Source organism: Thunnus thynnus, chromosome 8 (genome assembly GCF_963924715.1).
Source record: "Thunnus thynnus chromosome 8, fThuThy2.1, whole genome shotgun sequence".
Classification (NCBI taxonomy): domain Eukaryota; kingdom Metazoa; phylum Chordata; class Actinopteri; order Scombriformes; family Scombridae; genus Thunnus; species Thunnus thynnus.
Window position 1 is genome coordinate 27,830,709 of NC_089524.1, and position 17,420 is coordinate 27,848,128.

The following is a 17,420-nucleotide window of genomic DNA, read 5'->3' on the forward strand; positions in this document are numbered from 1 at the left end:
TCAAATTTGTATCTTTTTGCACAGAGTGGCTCCAGTCCTCTATATTCTCTGGGGGCTTGCAGACCAGTCAAATCCACTATAACTACAATGAAGAGAAGGATGAAGACCACTGCAGCTCCCTGGGTACAACCACTCCAGATAAGGCCAAACTCTACTCCCGCAGAATAACCCTCAGCGACCACGCACAGCCTTTCCTGCAGGCCATTGCTGACAACAACACTCAGGACCACACTGTGAAGGTACAAGCATGAGAAGTACGACTCCAGATTGGAGATAGTAGCCATACACTGGGTGTGAAACTAAATGATTTCACGTTTTGTTTTTATTTGTGACACTATAGGACTTCCTATGCCAAATAGAGCGTTGCTGTAAGCAGTACCATCTTATTACACCCATCACCTTCCCCCCGGAACACCCTGTGGAGGAGGTCGGCCGCCTGCTGCTCTGCTGCCTGCTCAAACATCAAGACCTCGGTAACCTAGCAACTGGCCTCATACAGGCTGTTTGAGGAGGAATTAGGAGCAATTTTAGCTCACTTGAGCTTTGAAATGGGTTTTTCATAATTGTTAGTTATGCTAAGATGCAATTACATCATTTTTTCTTTTGCAATTGCACAATGTCCAGCACTTATACTACCAACAAAAGAAAATCATTATATCTGTAATGACCTGCACTTGTATAGCAGTTAAGTATAACATCTCTTCCTGTCACAGGTCACATTGCTCTCTCACTTGTCAGTCAATGTGCCTTGGGTGTGGACCAAGGGAAACAGAGGTCCCTCCCTAAATCTGTGATTGATGTGTGCCGCATGGTCTACCAGGCAAAGTGTTCTTTAATCAAGGTATGATTCCTGCTTTTAACTTGTGTACTATAATAAATAGACATTGATTATGATAATGAAATATTGAGAAGGTAATTTGTTATAGGAGGGGGAAATGAGGAGGAATGGGACTTTAAATTTGGACTTGTTTTCTTTGTCCTGCTTATTTTTAGACCCATCAAGAACAAGGACGCTCTTACAAAGAGGTGTGTGCTCCTGTCATTGAGCGTCTGCGCTTCCTGTTTAATGAGCTGCGTCCAGCTGTAAGCAACGACCTGTCTATAGTGTCCAAACTGAAGCTGCTGAGCTCTCAGCCGCGCTGGAGGAGAATCACCCAAAAACTCATCAGGGACCGCAGGAAAAAAAGAGGTGGGCTATTCTAAACTAGCTTTATTGGAAAACTTATAAACCATAGTAACACAATTTTGAAAAGTAAAAGGATACCTGAGGAGTGGAGAAGAAGTGTTCTGCTACCGATTTTCAAGAACAAGGGTGATGTGCAGCGCTGTAGTAGCTACAGAGGTATAAAGTTGATAAGCAAGGTTAAGAGGAGAGGTGATGATTAGTGAGCAGCAGTATGGTTTCATACCAGCAAAGAGCACTATAGATGCAATGTTTGCTTTGAGAATGTTGATGGAGAGGTATAGAGAAAGAGGAAGATAAACCATAGTAATAGGGTGTTATTTTTGTGTTCATTACTTCTGAATTGAAATGTATGTATGATATCTGTTTTTTCTTTAGTGCCTAAAAAGTCAGAATCTGCTGACATAGAAGAGCCAAAGCTGGAGAATGAAGGGACCAATGAAGAAGAACTTAATGTTCACATCAGCCCCACACCTACTGATAGGAAATCACCCATGAGCAAGACATCCAAGGTACTTGAGTTTCATTTCATTATTTTTTAAACAATTCATAAGATATTGAAAAGATATAAATGTAAAAAGATATATCCACCTTATTTATATCAATTATGGTAGACAGTATTAGAAAAACCTCTACAGTTATACAATCCAACAGCCTCCAAAATGACCATAAAGTTGAATTAACACCTCTGTAAATCAGTTTCAATATAAACTGAAGATTATAGCCATGAAGGTAGAATATAATGCAGGGCTGCTGTATTAGACTGCATTAGTTTGAGCTAACTGTGCATGATAAACTGATAACTTTGTGTTTGATTGTTCCCTTATACAGTCAAAATATCATGGCAAAGACAACACAGTGGCTGTGTTTGTATATTTTAACATCCTTGTATTGTTTAATTCCTTTCCAGCAGGACAAGTGGCAGCCGCTTCTTAACACTGTCACCAGTGTCCACAAGTACCGTTGGCTGAAACACAGTGTTCAGGGTGCCTTTTCTCAGTCCAGCCTTATGGGCACCATAGTGGAGTTTGCACTGAAGGAGGAGCCCTTGGATGTGGAGAAGATGAGGAAGTGTCTTCTTAAGCAGGTGACTGGAAAGCAACAAATCATCACTATCTTCAAGTAGTCAGTGTGATATTATATCAAAACATGTAGAGGCAAATAAAGAAGTATGCAAATTATTGTCATGGATACAAGTCAGTCTCAACTTTGGAAGACTGGACAAAGCATGACACATGTTAACTCTGTTTCATTATAGCTGGAGAGGGCTGAGGTGAGGCTGGAGGGCATCGACACCATGCTGAAGTTGGCCTCCAAAAGCTTCCTGCTGCCTTCTGTGCAGTATGCAATGCTCTGTGGCTGGCAAAGGGTTATACCAGAAGGGACCAACATTGGGTAGGTCAACATTTTTGGAGTTTTGGTAAAAAGGATTCTAGTGATTTTATACCGCAGGGCATCACAAAAGCAATTCATGTGATCTTGTGTGTCTGTGAAAGCAAATCATCCACTAATAATGTTAAAATGATGACAAGTGTATTAGCTTTTGGATGTTGATATTTTTAGTTATGTTTCAACTATCTTTTTCAGAGAGCCCCTGTCTGACTGCCTGAAGGACGTGGATCTGATCCCTCCCTTCAACCGTATGCTTTTGGAGGTGACCTTTGGCAAGTTGTATTCCTGGGCCATCCAGAACGTTCGCAACATCCTGCTTGAGGCCAGCGCCCGCTTCAAAGAGCTCGGTGAGTGATGTTGGGTAAATTGCTACTACTGTGATATATTTCTATAACTAGTTATATTGACTTGTTTTTCTCGTAACCAGGTGTGCAGCCTGTTCCTTTGCAAACCATCACCAATGAGAACCCAGCGGGACCAAGCCTCGGAACCATTCCACAAGCCCGCTTCCTCCTGGCCATGATACATATGTTGTCCCTCAAACATGGGGCTAACAGTCTCAGTCTCTTGCTCAATTCTGGCATCCTGGCCCTCACACAGAGTATCCTCAGGCTCGTAGGTGAGTGCTGTCTAATCAAATGCTCAGCAGTCATAGCCAGAACAAAAGCAGTGAACACCTGTGCGCATTCATGAATAGAATATATTAAAGTGTTCAATGTCTCTCATTTTCCAGGACCGAGCACAGACAGCAGTGAGGAGGACCTGAGTTTATGCGCACATGGAGGCTCAGCCACAGTACTGGAGGAGTCCAGAAAAGAGGCTGCCCCCACCCCACTACCTGCCTCCGGCCCCGAGCTGGCTGCCATGATGAAGATAGGCACCAGGGTCATGAGGGGAGTCGACTGGAAATGGGGAGATCAGGTACCTGAATCCATTTTACAGTCACTCTGAAAGTTGATGGGTTACTGTTTTGTAAAAGTAAAGTGGAGTGAAAAAGCCTACTGTTCAGTATGTGACCCTCTACATGCTTTGTGCAGGATGGTCCAGCACCAGGTCTCGGCAGGGTTATTGGAGAGCTGGGCGAGGATGGTTGGATCAGGGTCCAGTGGGATACAAGCAGCACCAATTCCTACAGGATGGGCAAAGAGGGCAAATATGACCTAAAACTGGCAGAGCCACCACCAGCCACCCAGCCTCCCACCGAGGACTCAGACACAGAGGATGACACGGGTCAGTTCGCATCGCTGCTTTAGTGCAAATCACCACAGGTACAAGCAAAATGTGAGGTTCAAGCAATGACATCTCTCCTCTTTGTTACAGAAGGTGAGCTGATGGAGAAGAGCAGCCACCCGACAGCTATGATGCTAACCAGCACCGTCAACCTGCTGAAGACATTGTCTCTATCGTCTGGGATCTATGCAGACGTGGTGCAAACTGACGCCACACGGACTCTGTGTGGGCTGCTGAGGATGCTCGTGGAAAGTGGAGCTAATGACAAGACAGGTAACTGAACTGCCATTTTAATAAGACATTTTATTTTTTTTACAAAACACGTTTATTTCGGTATTATCTGACGTGACCCATCTTTTTTCTTCAGGCTGTCACTCCCACAGGCTGGTGTCGCGGGAGCAGCACAGGAGCTGGTGTACACTGGGCTTCATACGCAGCATCGCTCTCATGCCCCAAATGTGCAGCACCCTCAGCACCTCTGCGTGGATCAGCCTGCTCATCCGAATTGTCGAGGGACACCAGTCCTTCAATGCCATCACTCTGCAGAGACAGGTGGGTTACCATGATTGCGTGTCGTATTGCTGTTATGATGCAGTTTCTGTGAAAACATTGACAAATTTTACTACAGAGGTTCTGTAGGGAAAAGGAGGATGAGGAGCTAATCCAGCACCCCACTTCTCTTGACCGAAAATAGTGAAAAACACTTTATTATTTTGGCAATTTCAGTGTCCATTTATTCATAATGTTGTAGAAAGGAGGATGATCTCTAGAAGTAACACCTACTTGTCTTGTATATTCTCTGCATTTCCAGATCCTGGCCCTACGTCTCCTGCAGGCAGTCCTGCCTTCGTGGGACAAGATGGAGCGCTCTCAGGACATGAAGTTCCTGGTGGAGAAGTTGTTCAGCTTTTTGGGAAGCCTACTAAGCACCTGCTCCTCAGATCTGCCACTTCTCAGAGGTGCACTTATAAATCACACTCAGGCTTTAAGAAAAAATCTGGTGTTTTCTTTGTAGTATGAATTTTTAAATTTGCCACTTCCCCCTTGCAGAGGGTTCCCTACGAAGGAGGAAGTCACGCCCTCAAGCGTCTCTTACGGCCACTCACAGCAGCACTCTGGCTGAAGAGATTGTTGCTGTCCTGCGTACTCTGCACTCTCTTGGCCAGTGGAACAGCCTGATAAATGATTACATCAACACTCAGCTGAGTTCCATTGGAGATGTTATGGCAAGCTGCCAGTCTGAAGCAGTAAGAATGATTGCATTATTATGGATCCAGTTATTGTGTGTGTTAGTGCTTTCACTCTTCCTACATTTATACAATTCGTTCTCTTCTAATGGTGATTATAAAAGCCCCCTCTCCTAATTTCAGTGTTTCCTGGAGGAGTATTTTCCTGATTCTGAGGGTCCAAGAGTGGGCAGTCTAATGGCAGTGCTGGCAGTGATTGGAGGGATTGATGGGCGCCTCAGACTAGGAGGTCAGGTTGTTCATGAGGAGTACGGAGAGGGAACAGTCACTCGCATCACCCCTAAAGGACGCATCACTGTCCAGTTTCATGAGATGAGGACCTGTAGGGTTTGCTTACTCAGCCACCTCAAACCGGTATGGAAGTGTTTAGTTGCTCATGTGTGTACACACAACTTTCAAATTAGCTCTACTTTCACTTTAGGCAAATTCATTTGACAAAAATACTGATTATCTTTTTTTGTTGTCATTTTCCTCAGCTGCCGGCAGTATCCTTCAGTGTGCAGAACCTGCCCTTCACTGAGCCCATGTTGGCAGTTTGGGCCCAGCTGGTCAGCCTGGCTGGAAGCAAATTGGAGAAACAGCGCATGAAGAAGTCCCTCAGTCGAGGGCTTACAGGTACAGAAACTGCTGAGAAGCACAACACAAATATTGTAGACTTGATGGACTCACATGTGACTCATAAACATAATAGAAAATAAAATACTGTTTACTGTATTTAGACTAATCTCTGCTAAAGTGTTCAGGCAATAAGCAAGACTTTGTTCTAACGATAAATGATAGCTGGTCTCATTTCTTCTTTACAAATAATAACCATGACAAAACGGTTTCAAGCTGTGGAGGATGCTTTGATATTGAATTAATTTAATCAAAGCCATTGTGTTTCCAGCTGACCAGGTGGACATCCATTTGCTGCGGTGCCAGCAGCTGCGGCTGTATATTTTAAAGGCAGCACGGGCCCTGCTCTCTCACCAGGACAAACTCAGGCAGATTCTCTCCCAGCCGGCGGTTGCGGACATAGGACCCAACCCCAGTGGTAAGATCTCCCCCAATAAAGGGCTGCTGTCTGTGAGACAAAGTGAGATAAGGAAAAACTATGGAATTATGAAACTAAAAATGTTTCCTGTGAGTGTTGACTATGTCAGAACATTTTTATGAGGTACAAATAATTTGGGCTCATTAAGTGTAGTGACCCTCCAATCTGTCTGCTGTGCAGTGAGACTGGGTGAGCGTTTGGTCACGAAGAGCTGTGTTTACACATTAAATACCAATTCTTTTGATACAGCACAATAGCTACCGTGTGGGCAGAGAAACTTTGCAGTGTTTGATTAACGAGACTGCTTACCTTGCACAGGTTGGAGGTTTCCCTGAGATTACATGTGGGTGGATGTAAACTGAGTTGCTGATAAGAGTTTATACAAACATTCTTTTATTAACAGAACTTTGAAACACCATTCTGCTGTTATCTTAGCCAATAATGTTTCATTAGATTTGGACGAAATGTATCTTTGTTGACTGTTATCTTGTATCTCTTTCTTTATTTGTTTGCAGAGGATCCAGTTGTGTCTTCTCCTGACGTGGGAGACCTGTCACCTGAGGGTCCCCTGCCTCCACTGATCCTCCTGCAACAGCTGCTGTCCGCTGCCACTCAGCCCTCCCCCATCAAAGCCATTTTTGACAGACAGGAGATGGAGGTGAGGCGACAGACTAAACTTTAGAAAGCTGGTGTTACATCAGTGTTAGTTGTTGTGTTGCATACATTAGAGCTGGTGTGTTTAGTTTGACCTCAGTGTTATTTGCATATCGTTGTATATAGGCGGCAGCTCTGGCAGTGTGTCAATACCTGGCTGTGGAATCCGCCCACCCGTCCTCTCCACTGTTTGAGGAGAGCAGCTCCAGTGAGGCCACCACACCTGTGACCATACAGCATGTCAGACCACCCAAACAGAAAAAACAGAAGACCTCCCCTGTGCCACCTTTACCCATAGTCCTCCAGCTAATGGAGATGGGGTTCCCACGGAAAAACATTGAGTTTGCCTTGAAGTCACTGTCTGGAACTACAGGCAGTGCGTCTGGTGTCCCAGGTAAGACATAAACCTGAGTACACTTTTAATGACACTTTCTCCCTCTAAACAAACACTGTCACTTAAATTGTGTAGCCGTCACTGCAGCGATGTGTCTGCTAGTTTATATCCCAGTTCTAAGCGATATCATGTTTTGAGAGATACTTTTTAGAGACTAATTGAGCATATACAACAGGTGTGGAGGCTTTGGTGAGCTGGCTGCTGGACCATCCAGACGTTCATGTCATCGAGCTGTCAGACGCAGACACCGTGTCAGATGAATACTCTGATGAGGAGGTTCTGGAGGAGCTGGAAGAGACTGAGCCAACATTCCCTGTGGTACATCACTTTCACATTATATTTCTGATGTAACCCACTCAGTAGTAGACCAAGTTATTTGTCCCTCAGCAGGTCAAATCCTTCTTATGACATAATTAATAATAACTTAATTATACTATCGCCTGTATGTTACTTTAGCCTCCAGGTGCAGTGGTGACTGAAAGCCAGACATTTAAGAAAAGATCAGATTTCCAGAGCAACGATGATTACGCTGTGTATGTGAGAGAGAACATTCAGGTAAGAGCCTTTCAGGATCGACTGAAACAGCCATAAAGAGGTGTGACACAAGTGATGGATCACTAACTTTCTGTTCTGACTCTTCCGCAGGTGGGGATGATGGTGAAGTGCTGCAGAACGTACGAGGAAGTGTATGACGGAGATGTCGGGAAAGTGATTAAGCTGGACAGAGATGGGCTTCATGACTTAAATGTGCAATGTGACTGGCAGCAAAAAGGTGGAACTTACTGGGTCCGTTACATCCACATCGAACTGCTTGGTAAGCTTTGTTGATGGCTGACATGATTCAGAAGTGACTTGATGCTGGAATTGGTAATGAGAAGTGACTCTGACATGTTTTTTGGTTATTATTTGCTTTTCCAGGATTCCCACCACAAAGTTCTCCTTCCCATATAAAGATTGGTGACAAAGTCAGAGTGAAACCCACAGTCACAACACCAAAGTACAAATGGGGCTCTGTCACTCACAGAAGTGTTGGTGTTGTGAAAGGTAAGTGATTCTTTAGGCTTTAAATTGATTATTCTTTCCAATTTTTATTCTGTTTATAAACTAAACAAATACCTCAATTAAAGATACTGTAACCTGAATCCTCTGTTTTCTGTTCTAATGGAGTTAAATTGTTTGTTTTAGCTTTCAGTGCCAATGGAAAGGATGTGATAGTAGACTTCCCACAGCAGTCCCACTGGACTGGTTTGTTGTCTGAGATGGAACTGGTGCCAAGCGTTCACCCTGGAGTGAGGTAGGGATATGTTTAAGGTTCCTGTCTGCCCAATTAGCTGTGTATCTCAACATGTTGTTCATGTGCACACTCTTATGTTCCCTGAAGGTGTGATGGCTGTCAGATGTTCCCTATAAATGGCCCGAGGTTCAAGTGCAGGAATTGTGACGATTTCGACTTCTGTGAAAACTGCTTCAAAACCCGCAAACACAACACCAGGCATTCTTTTGGCAGAATCAACGAACCCGGTTAGTCACACATTCACTCAGATAGTATGCCTGATGGTTCTGTGTGCATGCATATGGGAAAACCTGATATTTATCTTCCTTGCAATTAGGCCAGTCTCCAGCATTCTGCGGCCGCTCAGGAAAACAGCTCAAGAAGCATCACAGCAGCCAGCGTGGGATGCTGATTGACGACTGGTCTCGTGCTGTCAAGAGCCTCAATGTCTCATCGTCGGTTAACCAGGCCTCACGCCTCATTGACTGCAGTGATCAGTGTTGGCAGTCGTCTGGCTCGCAGGGAAAGGTGGGAGATAGAATTGCGCCCCTAAATAGCCTGAATGACAGTCAATTTACTGTAGTTTTGCTTTATTAAAATGTAATGCATCATCTTTTCTCTGCAGCACTGGATTCGGCTTGAGCTCTTTCCAGACGTTCTCGTGCACAGGCTGAAGATGATTGTCGACCCAGCGGACAGCAGCTACATGCCCTCACTAGTGGTGGTGTCAGGTGAGTTACATTTATCATGTTTTCTCAACATGGTGTTTTGAACAAGAGCAAGAAGTTTCTAATCATCAGAAGTAACGTTTTTCACTTAATATACAGGTGGAAGCTCTTTGAACAACTTAATTGAGCTGAAGACGATTAACATCAACCCCACAGACACCACTGTCCTTCTTCTTAGTGACTGCACTGAGGTTGGTCGGCTCAAGACTTTGTAATTCACATCAACTATTAATTATTCTTTATTGCCTTAAAAAATGATTTTTGTAATAACTTGAATGTCTTCCCTCCAGTATCACAGATACATTGAGATTGCAATCAAGCAGTGCCGCAGCTCTGGGATAGACTGCAAGATTCATGGACTTGGCATTGTGGGACGCATCAGAGCAGAGGATGAAGACCTCGCTACAGTGCCTTTCCTGGCATCTGACAATGAAGAAGAGGATGATGACAAAACTGTCACTGGGAGGTATGGTCCAACAGATTAATTTTTCAGTGCTGATTGTCCAATGCTCTTCACATTTGAAGAATATGGTAAATTCAGGATGTTTTCCCTGTCTTTAGCAAACATGAGGAATCTGACAGGAGGTGTCTGCTGCTCCTGCTCATCCTTATTTGATTCTAAACTTTAGTTTTATCAGTGTACCAGTAAAGTGAAGGTGTAGAGCACATGTCTGCTGACACACTTTCACGGGTTTCTAAGTATATGCACTTAGATGCCTTCTTTACTGCCTCGCTGAAAGATTACAAGAACATTAAGCATCAAGTACATCATTGCTAAAAGAGTGTCTTTGATTTGTTTGTGTGCTATAAATATACAGCTAAGTTAAGTAGGACACAGTTGTATTCTTTCTTCATTTGAAAAACAATCAGGACAAGGAAATAAAAAATGCGTGACCTCAGTGTGCATTTGTTTTCCTTCTCAGTCTTGCTAGGAAGAAGTCGTCAGGATTGGAGTCTGCAGCCACCATCAGGACCAAAGTGTTTGTCTGGGGGCTGAATGACAAGGACCAGCTGGGCGGACTGAAGGGTTCTAAGGTGCAGCCTGCCACAAAATCAAATAATAATTCAAGTTCAAGGCTTGAACAGATATGACCAAATTAGAAACTGGCATGTGGTTTAATAACAAAGGTAGCTTGAACTCTGTGTTTAAGTGTTTTCCTAGTTAGATGCCAGTCATTATATTTACTAGCTTTAATTTTAAAATACAATTTGCACAAATATATTCTTCTGATAAGTGTACTTTCTCCCAAAGTCAATTTCCATATGTTCTGTTTGGAACACAATACTCCATTTCAAGTACAAGTCTTCCATTGAATTTTTTATTCAAGTAAGAGTATTAAAGTCTCAGCAGCAAAATGTACTTACATTATCAAAAGTAAAAGTTTTCCTCATGCAGCAGAAAGCCCCTTTCAGAGTAGTATATTATTCTATGTTAAATAATTGGATTATTATACTTGCTGTATTCACATGTAAGGAGAATATTGATGTTACGTCTGGTCCAGCTGAAATTTAACTATTTAACCTATTATTCGATAATTTAATCTATAACCATGTATCTTGCAAGGACCTGTAACGTGACGAGTTATTATTACTGTCAGGTAAATCTAGTCGAAAGTACAATATATTCCTCTAAAATGTAGTGAAGGAAAAGTATAAAGTAGCATAAAATGGAAATACTCAATTGTACTTGAGTACAGTATTTAAGTAAATGTACTTACTTTCCACCAGTGACTCCATTGTATCCAATCTGCCACACAGGCCCATGCTCTGTCTTGTGATTATTGAACAGTTTGTGGTTACTGTATGAGACGCACATTTGAGGATGTGTCAAACCTGTATAACCACCGTTGTAGAGAATATACTGAAGAGGGGACCAGATGCATCATTGGGGGGAGCCTGTGTAAAAAGCTCAGAAGCTGCTGCATTCTTTTATCACTTTTGTTTGTGTTCTTCACAGATCAAGGTGCCTTCCTTCTCTGAAACGCTCTCTGCGCTCAATGTGGTACAAGTCGCTGGCGGTTCCAAAAGCCTCTTTGCAGGTGGGTGAGAAATGCTTTTGGAGTGAATGTAGTTATACGACATGCACATACATTGTATGTAACCAATGTGTCACTGTTTCAGTGACGGTGGAGGGGAAGATTTACGCTTGTGGAGAGGCTACGAACGGCAGGTTAGGCCTGGGACTGTCCAGTGGGACCATCCCGATCCCCCGTCAGATCACTGCTCTCAGTAACTATGTGGTGAAGAAGGTCGCCGTGCATTCAGGAGGGCGACATGCCATGGCCCTGACTGTGGATGGGAAGGTCTTCTCCTGGGGAGAGGGAGACGATGGCAAACTGGGACACTTCAGCAGAATGTATGAATCTCAGTTTGGGTATTTTTTAAATGGTTAGATAGGTCATAATGTCAGTCATTATTGCCCAGAATGTGAATCCATCTCCATAGTTATGGTGTTGTGGACAATTTTTTATTCACAATTAAAGAACAGTAAGATTTTTCTCTTAGGAACTGTGACAAGCCTCGGTTGATTGAAGCACTGAAGACCAAACGAATCCGTGACATCGCCTGCGGCAGCTCTCACAGTGCAGCGATCACCTCCAGTGGAGAGCTGTATAGCTGGGGTTTAGGGGAATACGGCCGCCTCGGACATGGGGACAACACAACTCAGCTGAGGCCTAAACTGGTATGTGTGTGACCCACCGCAAACATTTCTTTACTTCACAGGAACACTGACGGCTTGAAGTTAGATCTTAGACATTATAATAGGAACTGAGTGAAAGCTCTGAGAGTGTAATTTTACTTTGGCTGCTTCATATATCATCGTTTCAAGAAAGGCAAATATTTACACCCAATAACTTACATGTACTTTACGTAGAACTTGATTTGTTAATGATATTTCACTGTCATGAATCCTTGCTGCCTCCATTCCTGATTGCTGCTGCTTGCCTTGTCTTCGTCATCCAGGTGAAAGTGCTTCTGGGGCATCGCGTTATCCAGGTGGCTTGTGGGAGCAGGGATGCTCAAACTCTAGCTCTCACTGATGAAGGTATTTCTATTAATGCACTCAAAGGTACTTTTGTGGAGTTTTTGACTAAGCATGGAGGTGCAACGCAGTGCTAACAATGCAGGCTCTAAAACATGTAGAAAGACTTTGTAATTGTTTTATCAAGAGAGAAATGCATTCAACATGTGTCTGATGCCTTAATATTACACAAAGGGCATTGTGGCATTTTGGTTAGAAACCCTGAATATAAACAAAACCTCTAATACTCGTTAGAAGTTTTCTATGGTTTTGTTTTGGTGCTGATGGATATGTTTCAGTTTCTCGTTGGTAATGTATTTTTTCTTTATGTTTTCCCAGGGTTGGTGTTCTCCTGGGGTGATGGGGATTTTGGGAAGCTGGGTCGTGGAGGCAGCGAGGGCTGCAACATCCCTCAGAACATAGAGAGGCTCAACGGGCAGGGTGTCTGCCAAATCGAATGTGGAGCTCAGTTCTCCTTGGCTCTTACCAAATCTGGAGTAGTGTGGACCTGGTAAGATGGATGAATGAACAATTACGCAATGATTCAGAATTTGCCATCTATAGCTATAGTATGGATATATATATATATACTGTTTGTATTTCCAAACAGGGGCAAAGGTGACTATTTCCGACTGGGCCATGGCACTGATGTGCATGTGCGGAAGCCCCAGATGGTGGAGGGACTGAGAGGCAAAAAGATTGTCCATGTTGCTGTTGGAGCGCTACATTGTTTAGCTGTTACAGATACAGGACAGGTTTGTACTGACCTCCACCAACAGAGCATATCGTTCAAGTACTCTGCACTTACTGCCATGGCACTGTTCCAGATATGTGAATTTCTCCTTCCGCCCTGAGAGTTCATTTATCGACTCTCAAACTACTTCTCCAGGCACCTCTGACCTTTGCTGTTAGAGAGCTTCATTCACATTGTATAATACCTTTCATCAGAACAAATTTAATAATGTTAACACATCATTACTATGATGAGAGGCAGCTACTGAATGTTTAATAGCAGCTGAGGTACTTAAAGAGGTTGTTAAGATTGAGAGCTTGGAGCAGTGTCATTTCTTTAGTCCCTAGCTCATGGGTCCCTACATGTTTTAGCAGTGATTTAATGTTTTCTTTGGGCTGTTCTGAGACACATGAGCTAACAGTGTTTTATACTGAACACTGACCAAAATGAACTCTAATCCAAGTTGTGATTCTCTGTCAGGTGTTTGCGTGGGGTGACAATGACCACGGACAACAGGGGAACGGCACCACCACAGTTAACAGGAAGCCCACCCTGGTGCAGGGTCTGGAGGGACAAAAGATCACTCGAGTGGCCTGCGGCTCCTCCCACAGCGTGGCCTGGACCACTGTGGATGTGACCACACCCTCAGTTCATGAGCCAGTCCTTTTCCAGACTGCCAGGGACTCCCTCGGTGCATCCTATTTAGGTAATCCTCCCTGTCCACGTTAACACAACTTACTCACACACTCTTTGTCAAACCTGATGATAGAGGTTATAAATATAGGGGTTTTTTTTTAGATGTGAAGCAGCTCTTGGAACTGCTTGTAAGTTACTCACTAACTCGGCTGCAGAGCGTCCACCGGGGGGAAGCTGTTCAGTCATTGTCCAGCCTGTTCTACACATGCCAACATGTGCCACGTGCAGGAAAGAAAAGCAATAGCAGCAACATTTTAGATCTGGCACCTTTGTCAAAGTTGCAGAAGGTGTGTCTTTCCTTGCCTGTAGATGGCAGACATTGGCATGTCTTCATCTGTAGGTCTAAACTGCTGCTGCAGTTGATTTTCCTACCAACAGGTGGCACAGGTTGGACTAGAACTGCAGGTCTCAATCTGCTGGCGCTGCAGCTCTGCAATTAGCTGATGATAGTTGGGGCTGGTTCAGGGTACTTCACATCATTGACAGTGTGTCTCATTGTTTTGGTGTTGTACACCACAGGTGTCCAGTCAGACAGTGACTCATCAGCTGTGAGCAACAAGATGAGCGGGCAGAGCAGCGTGAAGCCTAATCGACCCTCACTGGCCAAGATTCTCCTCAGTCTGGACGGCAACCTGGCCAAACAGCAAGCTCTGTCTCATGTGCTGTCAGCCCTCCAAATCATGCATGCAAGGTTTGTTATCCACAGGATTCCAAATATCCATCCTGGTGGCTCAAAGGACTTAAGACCCCTTCAGACATGCACCACTTTACATAAATCTGAACTGAGCATGTTGGTCTCAGGTCTGAATCAGCACCCAAGTCATGCCTGCAATCTGATAGGTCGGACCTACTAACATTTCCTAACACTTTTAAGATGGCACAAGTCTGAACTGAATGCAGTCAAATTATTATAAAGGGTAAAGCCACACAAAAGAAAAAAAAACAGACAATTGTAAGTTTTTAGGAGAATCAGATCGGTCTATAAAAACTATTCTCCCCTTCAGCCCTCTAATAAAATACAAAAATTACACATAATGACAAAATGTGCGGCGAAAGGCATCAAAGCACACAATAGCCTTGCAAATACTGTAAAAAGGATAACAAAGAGGAATTACAGTCAAATAACACCAAATATTACAGAATTTAAAGTAGGAACAATCATTGAATCTGTTCAAGTGTGTATTATTTAGGTGCTTTGGAATCTCAATGTTACTTTTAATTTTGAGTGTCGGACTGTAAAGGAACCTTGGCTGAGAATACAGGATAATAATAATAATAATACCAGATGTCCAGAGTAAAGAAGTCTGTAATGTAGCTAGATGCTACATATACATGTGCTTGTATTGTGATAAGTGAGATTATAAAGTTATCTCTGAACTAAACATGTAACCAGTTAAGACATGTAAAGATTCAGGATAGTAGTACAGTCTTGTTTGTTTAGCATTAGTTAAAATCTTAATTGCTGCATAGACAAACTAGAGATGAGTGAAGTACTGTTGAGGCAGGAATTCTAAACAGGACGAGCTCAAAGTGTGTACGACCTCTAAATAATTGAATCTGTTGACTGTCATTAGTCGCTATTACTGTTGACAGGACATGTTTTGTGTGTCCCCCAGGGATGCAGTGGTTGGTGCTCTGATGCCAGCCAGCATGATTCTGCCAGCAGAGTGCCCTTCCAGCTCACCTGTTCCCCCATCAGACTCCTCGTCCTCATCCAGCGTGAGTGATGAAGAAGGCCCTCCTGTCCCCCCTGAAACTGAGGAACGGGTCAGCCCTAATCCCTGGCAAGACAAGAAGGGAGAGGTAAGGAACACAATATGTGCTGGCAACTTTGTCTCTGAAAAAGCTGATCATTTAATAAACGTCAGTGAGGGGGGGGTCGCATGCTGTTTGGCGTTTTTGTCATGAAAGTGCTGCCTCAAGTGCATTTTGTGCTGATTTACTGGAAAACAGTGGACCTCTCCATAATAATCAGGTGTGCAGCTGCAGCCATCAGCAAACTATATTTGGGTCCAAGTTGGAAATAACGAGACAGAGCTTTGATCATAATTACAACTCTTCTACAAGTTTTCTACTGCAACTTTCTCCCATTTTCATTCTGGGTGTAATAAAATGTCAGCTGGCTGACTACACAGGGAAGCAGGGAAACTTCTTTGTGGTAGATATTAATTGTGCTCTTTAAAAGCTTTTAACATCAGGAGCATCACTTGGTACAAATTGTCCCACAGACAGTGTTGGATTTCCAAATATTCCATATACGACATTTTGAATTCCATGGAAATGCGTGTAAAACAATGCACAAGACATCTAGAGTTTATTCCCAGCTATGGAAAATGAATTCTGGCTATAAAAATGTAGAGCTCAATATAGAACTTCATATAAAATCATTTAGATCTTAGAACAAGAACAAGCAAAAAGTATATCTGACACTGTCATACAGGTTTTCGTTTACATTAACAGGCTCTGGCAGTAATGAACAAAATGTCATTGTGTGATCATGACCCTACCATGTGTGTTATTTTGCGTATGTGAGCAGGTTCCTTCATCAGAAGATGCCGTCACCCCATCATCAGCTGTGACTCCCTCTGCCTCCGGTGCCTCCTCACGTCCTTTCATCCCTGTCACTGATGACCCCGGAGCAGCCAGCATCATAGCTGAAACTATGACTAAAACAAAAGAGGTTAGTCTGTCCAATGATTAAAACACATAAATTAAAATGGGTTGTTAAGTCTTTATCCCCGACATTATGGACCTGACTCAGTCAAAGCAGTCACATTTTTTTATTTTACCCATTTTTCTTCAAGGACTCTGAGAGCCAGAGCAAAGTGGTTGGTCCAGAGCCTCAGTACCTGGATGAGTTCACAAGTCTGCTTGTGCCTGATGACACACGAGTAATGGTGGACCTGCTCAAGCTGGCAGTGTCTTGTCGCTCTGGGGAGAAGGGCAAGGAGGTGCTGTCTGCTGTGCTGTCTGGCATGGGTACAGCTTATCCTCAGGTAATTTACTGTATTCTCTGTTAGATTCTACGTGTATGTAGGCCTGTGTTTTTATTAACATTTGACATGTTGGGGTCTCTGTGGTGTGCAGGTTGCTGACATGCTGCTGGAATTGTGTGTCACTGAGCTGGAGGACGTTGCCACCGACTCACAGAGTGGCCGTCTTTCCTCGCAGCCAGTTGTTGTGGAGAGCAGCCATCCGTATACAGATGACACCTCTACCAGTGGCACTGTAAAAATCCCAGGTAAAAAAAAAAGACAAAAATGCACAAACCTTCCTGAGAAACTTGAATGAGCAAGATCATTTTCAGGATGTTGTGTCTTCAATTCAACTTATTTTGTTTTGTAGGTGCTGAAGGTCTAAGGATAGAGTTTGACCGACAGTGTTCAACCGAAAGACGCCACGACCCGCTTACAATCATGGATGGAGCCAATAGGATCGTCTCTGTCAGATCAGGTGATGAGAGGAAAACTAAATTGTCATCAAATGTAGCCAAGGGATCAAAAATTAACGTAGTGGCATGCTGTGTGTGTGTTTCAGGTCGGGAGTGGTCCGACTGGTCCAGTGAATTAAGGATTCCAGGAGACGAGCTCAAATGGAAATTTACTAGTGATGGCTCGGTGAATGGCTGGGGCTGGCGCTTCACTGTCTATCCCATCATGCCTGCTGCTGGTGAGTCACATCTAACACATACAACACAATGCTGACACTAGTCCTGTCACTAGATATTAAACTGCACTGAGTGATAGAAAAAGAGAAACCCCACGTATTGTCATCTGAAATAGCACATATACACCAGATATCGAACCTCTGACACGTTTCTGACAAACACCGTCTA

The 17,420-nt window shown here is 43.5% G+C and overlaps 1 protein-coding gene across 3 annotated transcripts in view; it reads left to right on the forward strand.

The window, feature by feature from the left end:
* The window catches only part of herc2 (HECT and RLD domain containing E3 ubiquitin protein ligase 2), a 42,940-nt gene that overhangs the window by 14,850 nt on the left and 10,670 nt on the right, over positions 1-17,420 (forward strand). For 2 of the 3 annotated variants that reach the window (XM_067597736.1, XM_067597738.1), the window contains exons 27-71: positions 25-239; positions 341-473; positions 714-841; positions 994-1,189; positions 1,562-1,695; positions 2,094-2,270; positions 2,442-2,578; positions 2,771-2,922; positions 3,003-3,194; positions 3,309-3,496; positions 3,613-3,805; positions 3,896-4,078; positions 4,173-4,357; positions 4,617-4,764; positions 4,856-5,052; positions 5,176-5,406; positions 5,529-5,667; positions 5,939-6,085; positions 6,601-6,743; positions 6,866-7,133; positions 7,309-7,451; positions 7,590-7,688; positions 7,779-7,947; positions 8,052-8,177; positions 8,319-8,427; positions 8,515-8,654; positions 8,744-8,934; positions 9,032-9,137; positions 9,234-9,325; positions 9,425-9,600; positions 10,058-10,169; positions 11,092-11,173; positions 11,256-11,490; positions 11,640-11,817; positions 12,099-12,180; positions 12,496-12,667; positions 12,767-12,911; positions 13,370-13,595; positions 14,105-14,276; positions 15,202-15,388; positions 16,122-16,265; positions 16,390-16,581; positions 16,673-16,826; positions 16,931-17,038; positions 17,123-17,254. In XM_067597736.1, the coding sequence (XP_067453837.1) occupies positions 25-239; positions 341-473; positions 714-841; positions 994-1,189; positions 1,562-1,695; positions 2,094-2,270; positions 2,442-2,578; positions 2,771-2,922; positions 3,003-3,194; positions 3,309-3,496; positions 3,613-3,805; positions 3,896-4,078; positions 4,173-4,357; positions 4,617-4,764; positions 4,856-5,052; positions 5,176-5,406; positions 5,529-5,667; positions 5,939-6,085; positions 6,601-6,743; positions 6,866-7,133; positions 7,309-7,451; positions 7,590-7,688; positions 7,779-7,947; positions 8,052-8,177; positions 8,319-8,427; positions 8,515-8,654; positions 8,744-8,934; positions 9,032-9,137; positions 9,234-9,325; positions 9,425-9,600; positions 10,058-10,169; positions 11,092-11,173; positions 11,256-11,490; positions 11,640-11,817; positions 12,099-12,180; positions 12,496-12,667; positions 12,767-12,911; positions 13,370-13,595; positions 14,105-14,276; positions 15,202-15,388; positions 16,122-16,265; positions 16,390-16,581; positions 16,673-16,826; positions 16,931-17,038; positions 17,123-17,254 (7,158 nt within the window). The remainder of the gene's footprint in view (positions 1-24; positions 240-340; positions 474-713; positions 842-993; positions 1,190-1,561; positions 1,696-2,093; positions 2,271-2,441; positions 2,579-2,770; positions 2,923-3,002; positions 3,195-3,308; positions 3,497-3,612; positions 3,806-3,895; positions 4,079-4,172; positions 4,358-4,616; positions 4,765-4,855; positions 5,053-5,175; positions 5,407-5,528; positions 5,668-5,938; positions 6,086-6,600; positions 6,744-6,865; positions 7,134-7,308; positions 7,452-7,589; positions 7,689-7,778; positions 7,948-8,051; positions 8,178-8,318; positions 8,428-8,514; positions 8,655-8,743; positions 8,935-9,031; positions 9,138-9,233; positions 9,326-9,424; positions 9,601-10,057; positions 10,170-11,091; positions 11,174-11,255; positions 11,491-11,639; positions 11,818-12,098; positions 12,181-12,495; positions 12,668-12,766; positions 12,912-13,369; positions 13,596-14,104; positions 14,277-15,201; positions 15,389-16,121; positions 16,266-16,389; positions 16,582-16,672; positions 16,827-16,930; positions 17,039-17,122; positions 17,255-17,420) is intronic. The other variant, XM_067597737.1, reaches the window with a different exon arrangement.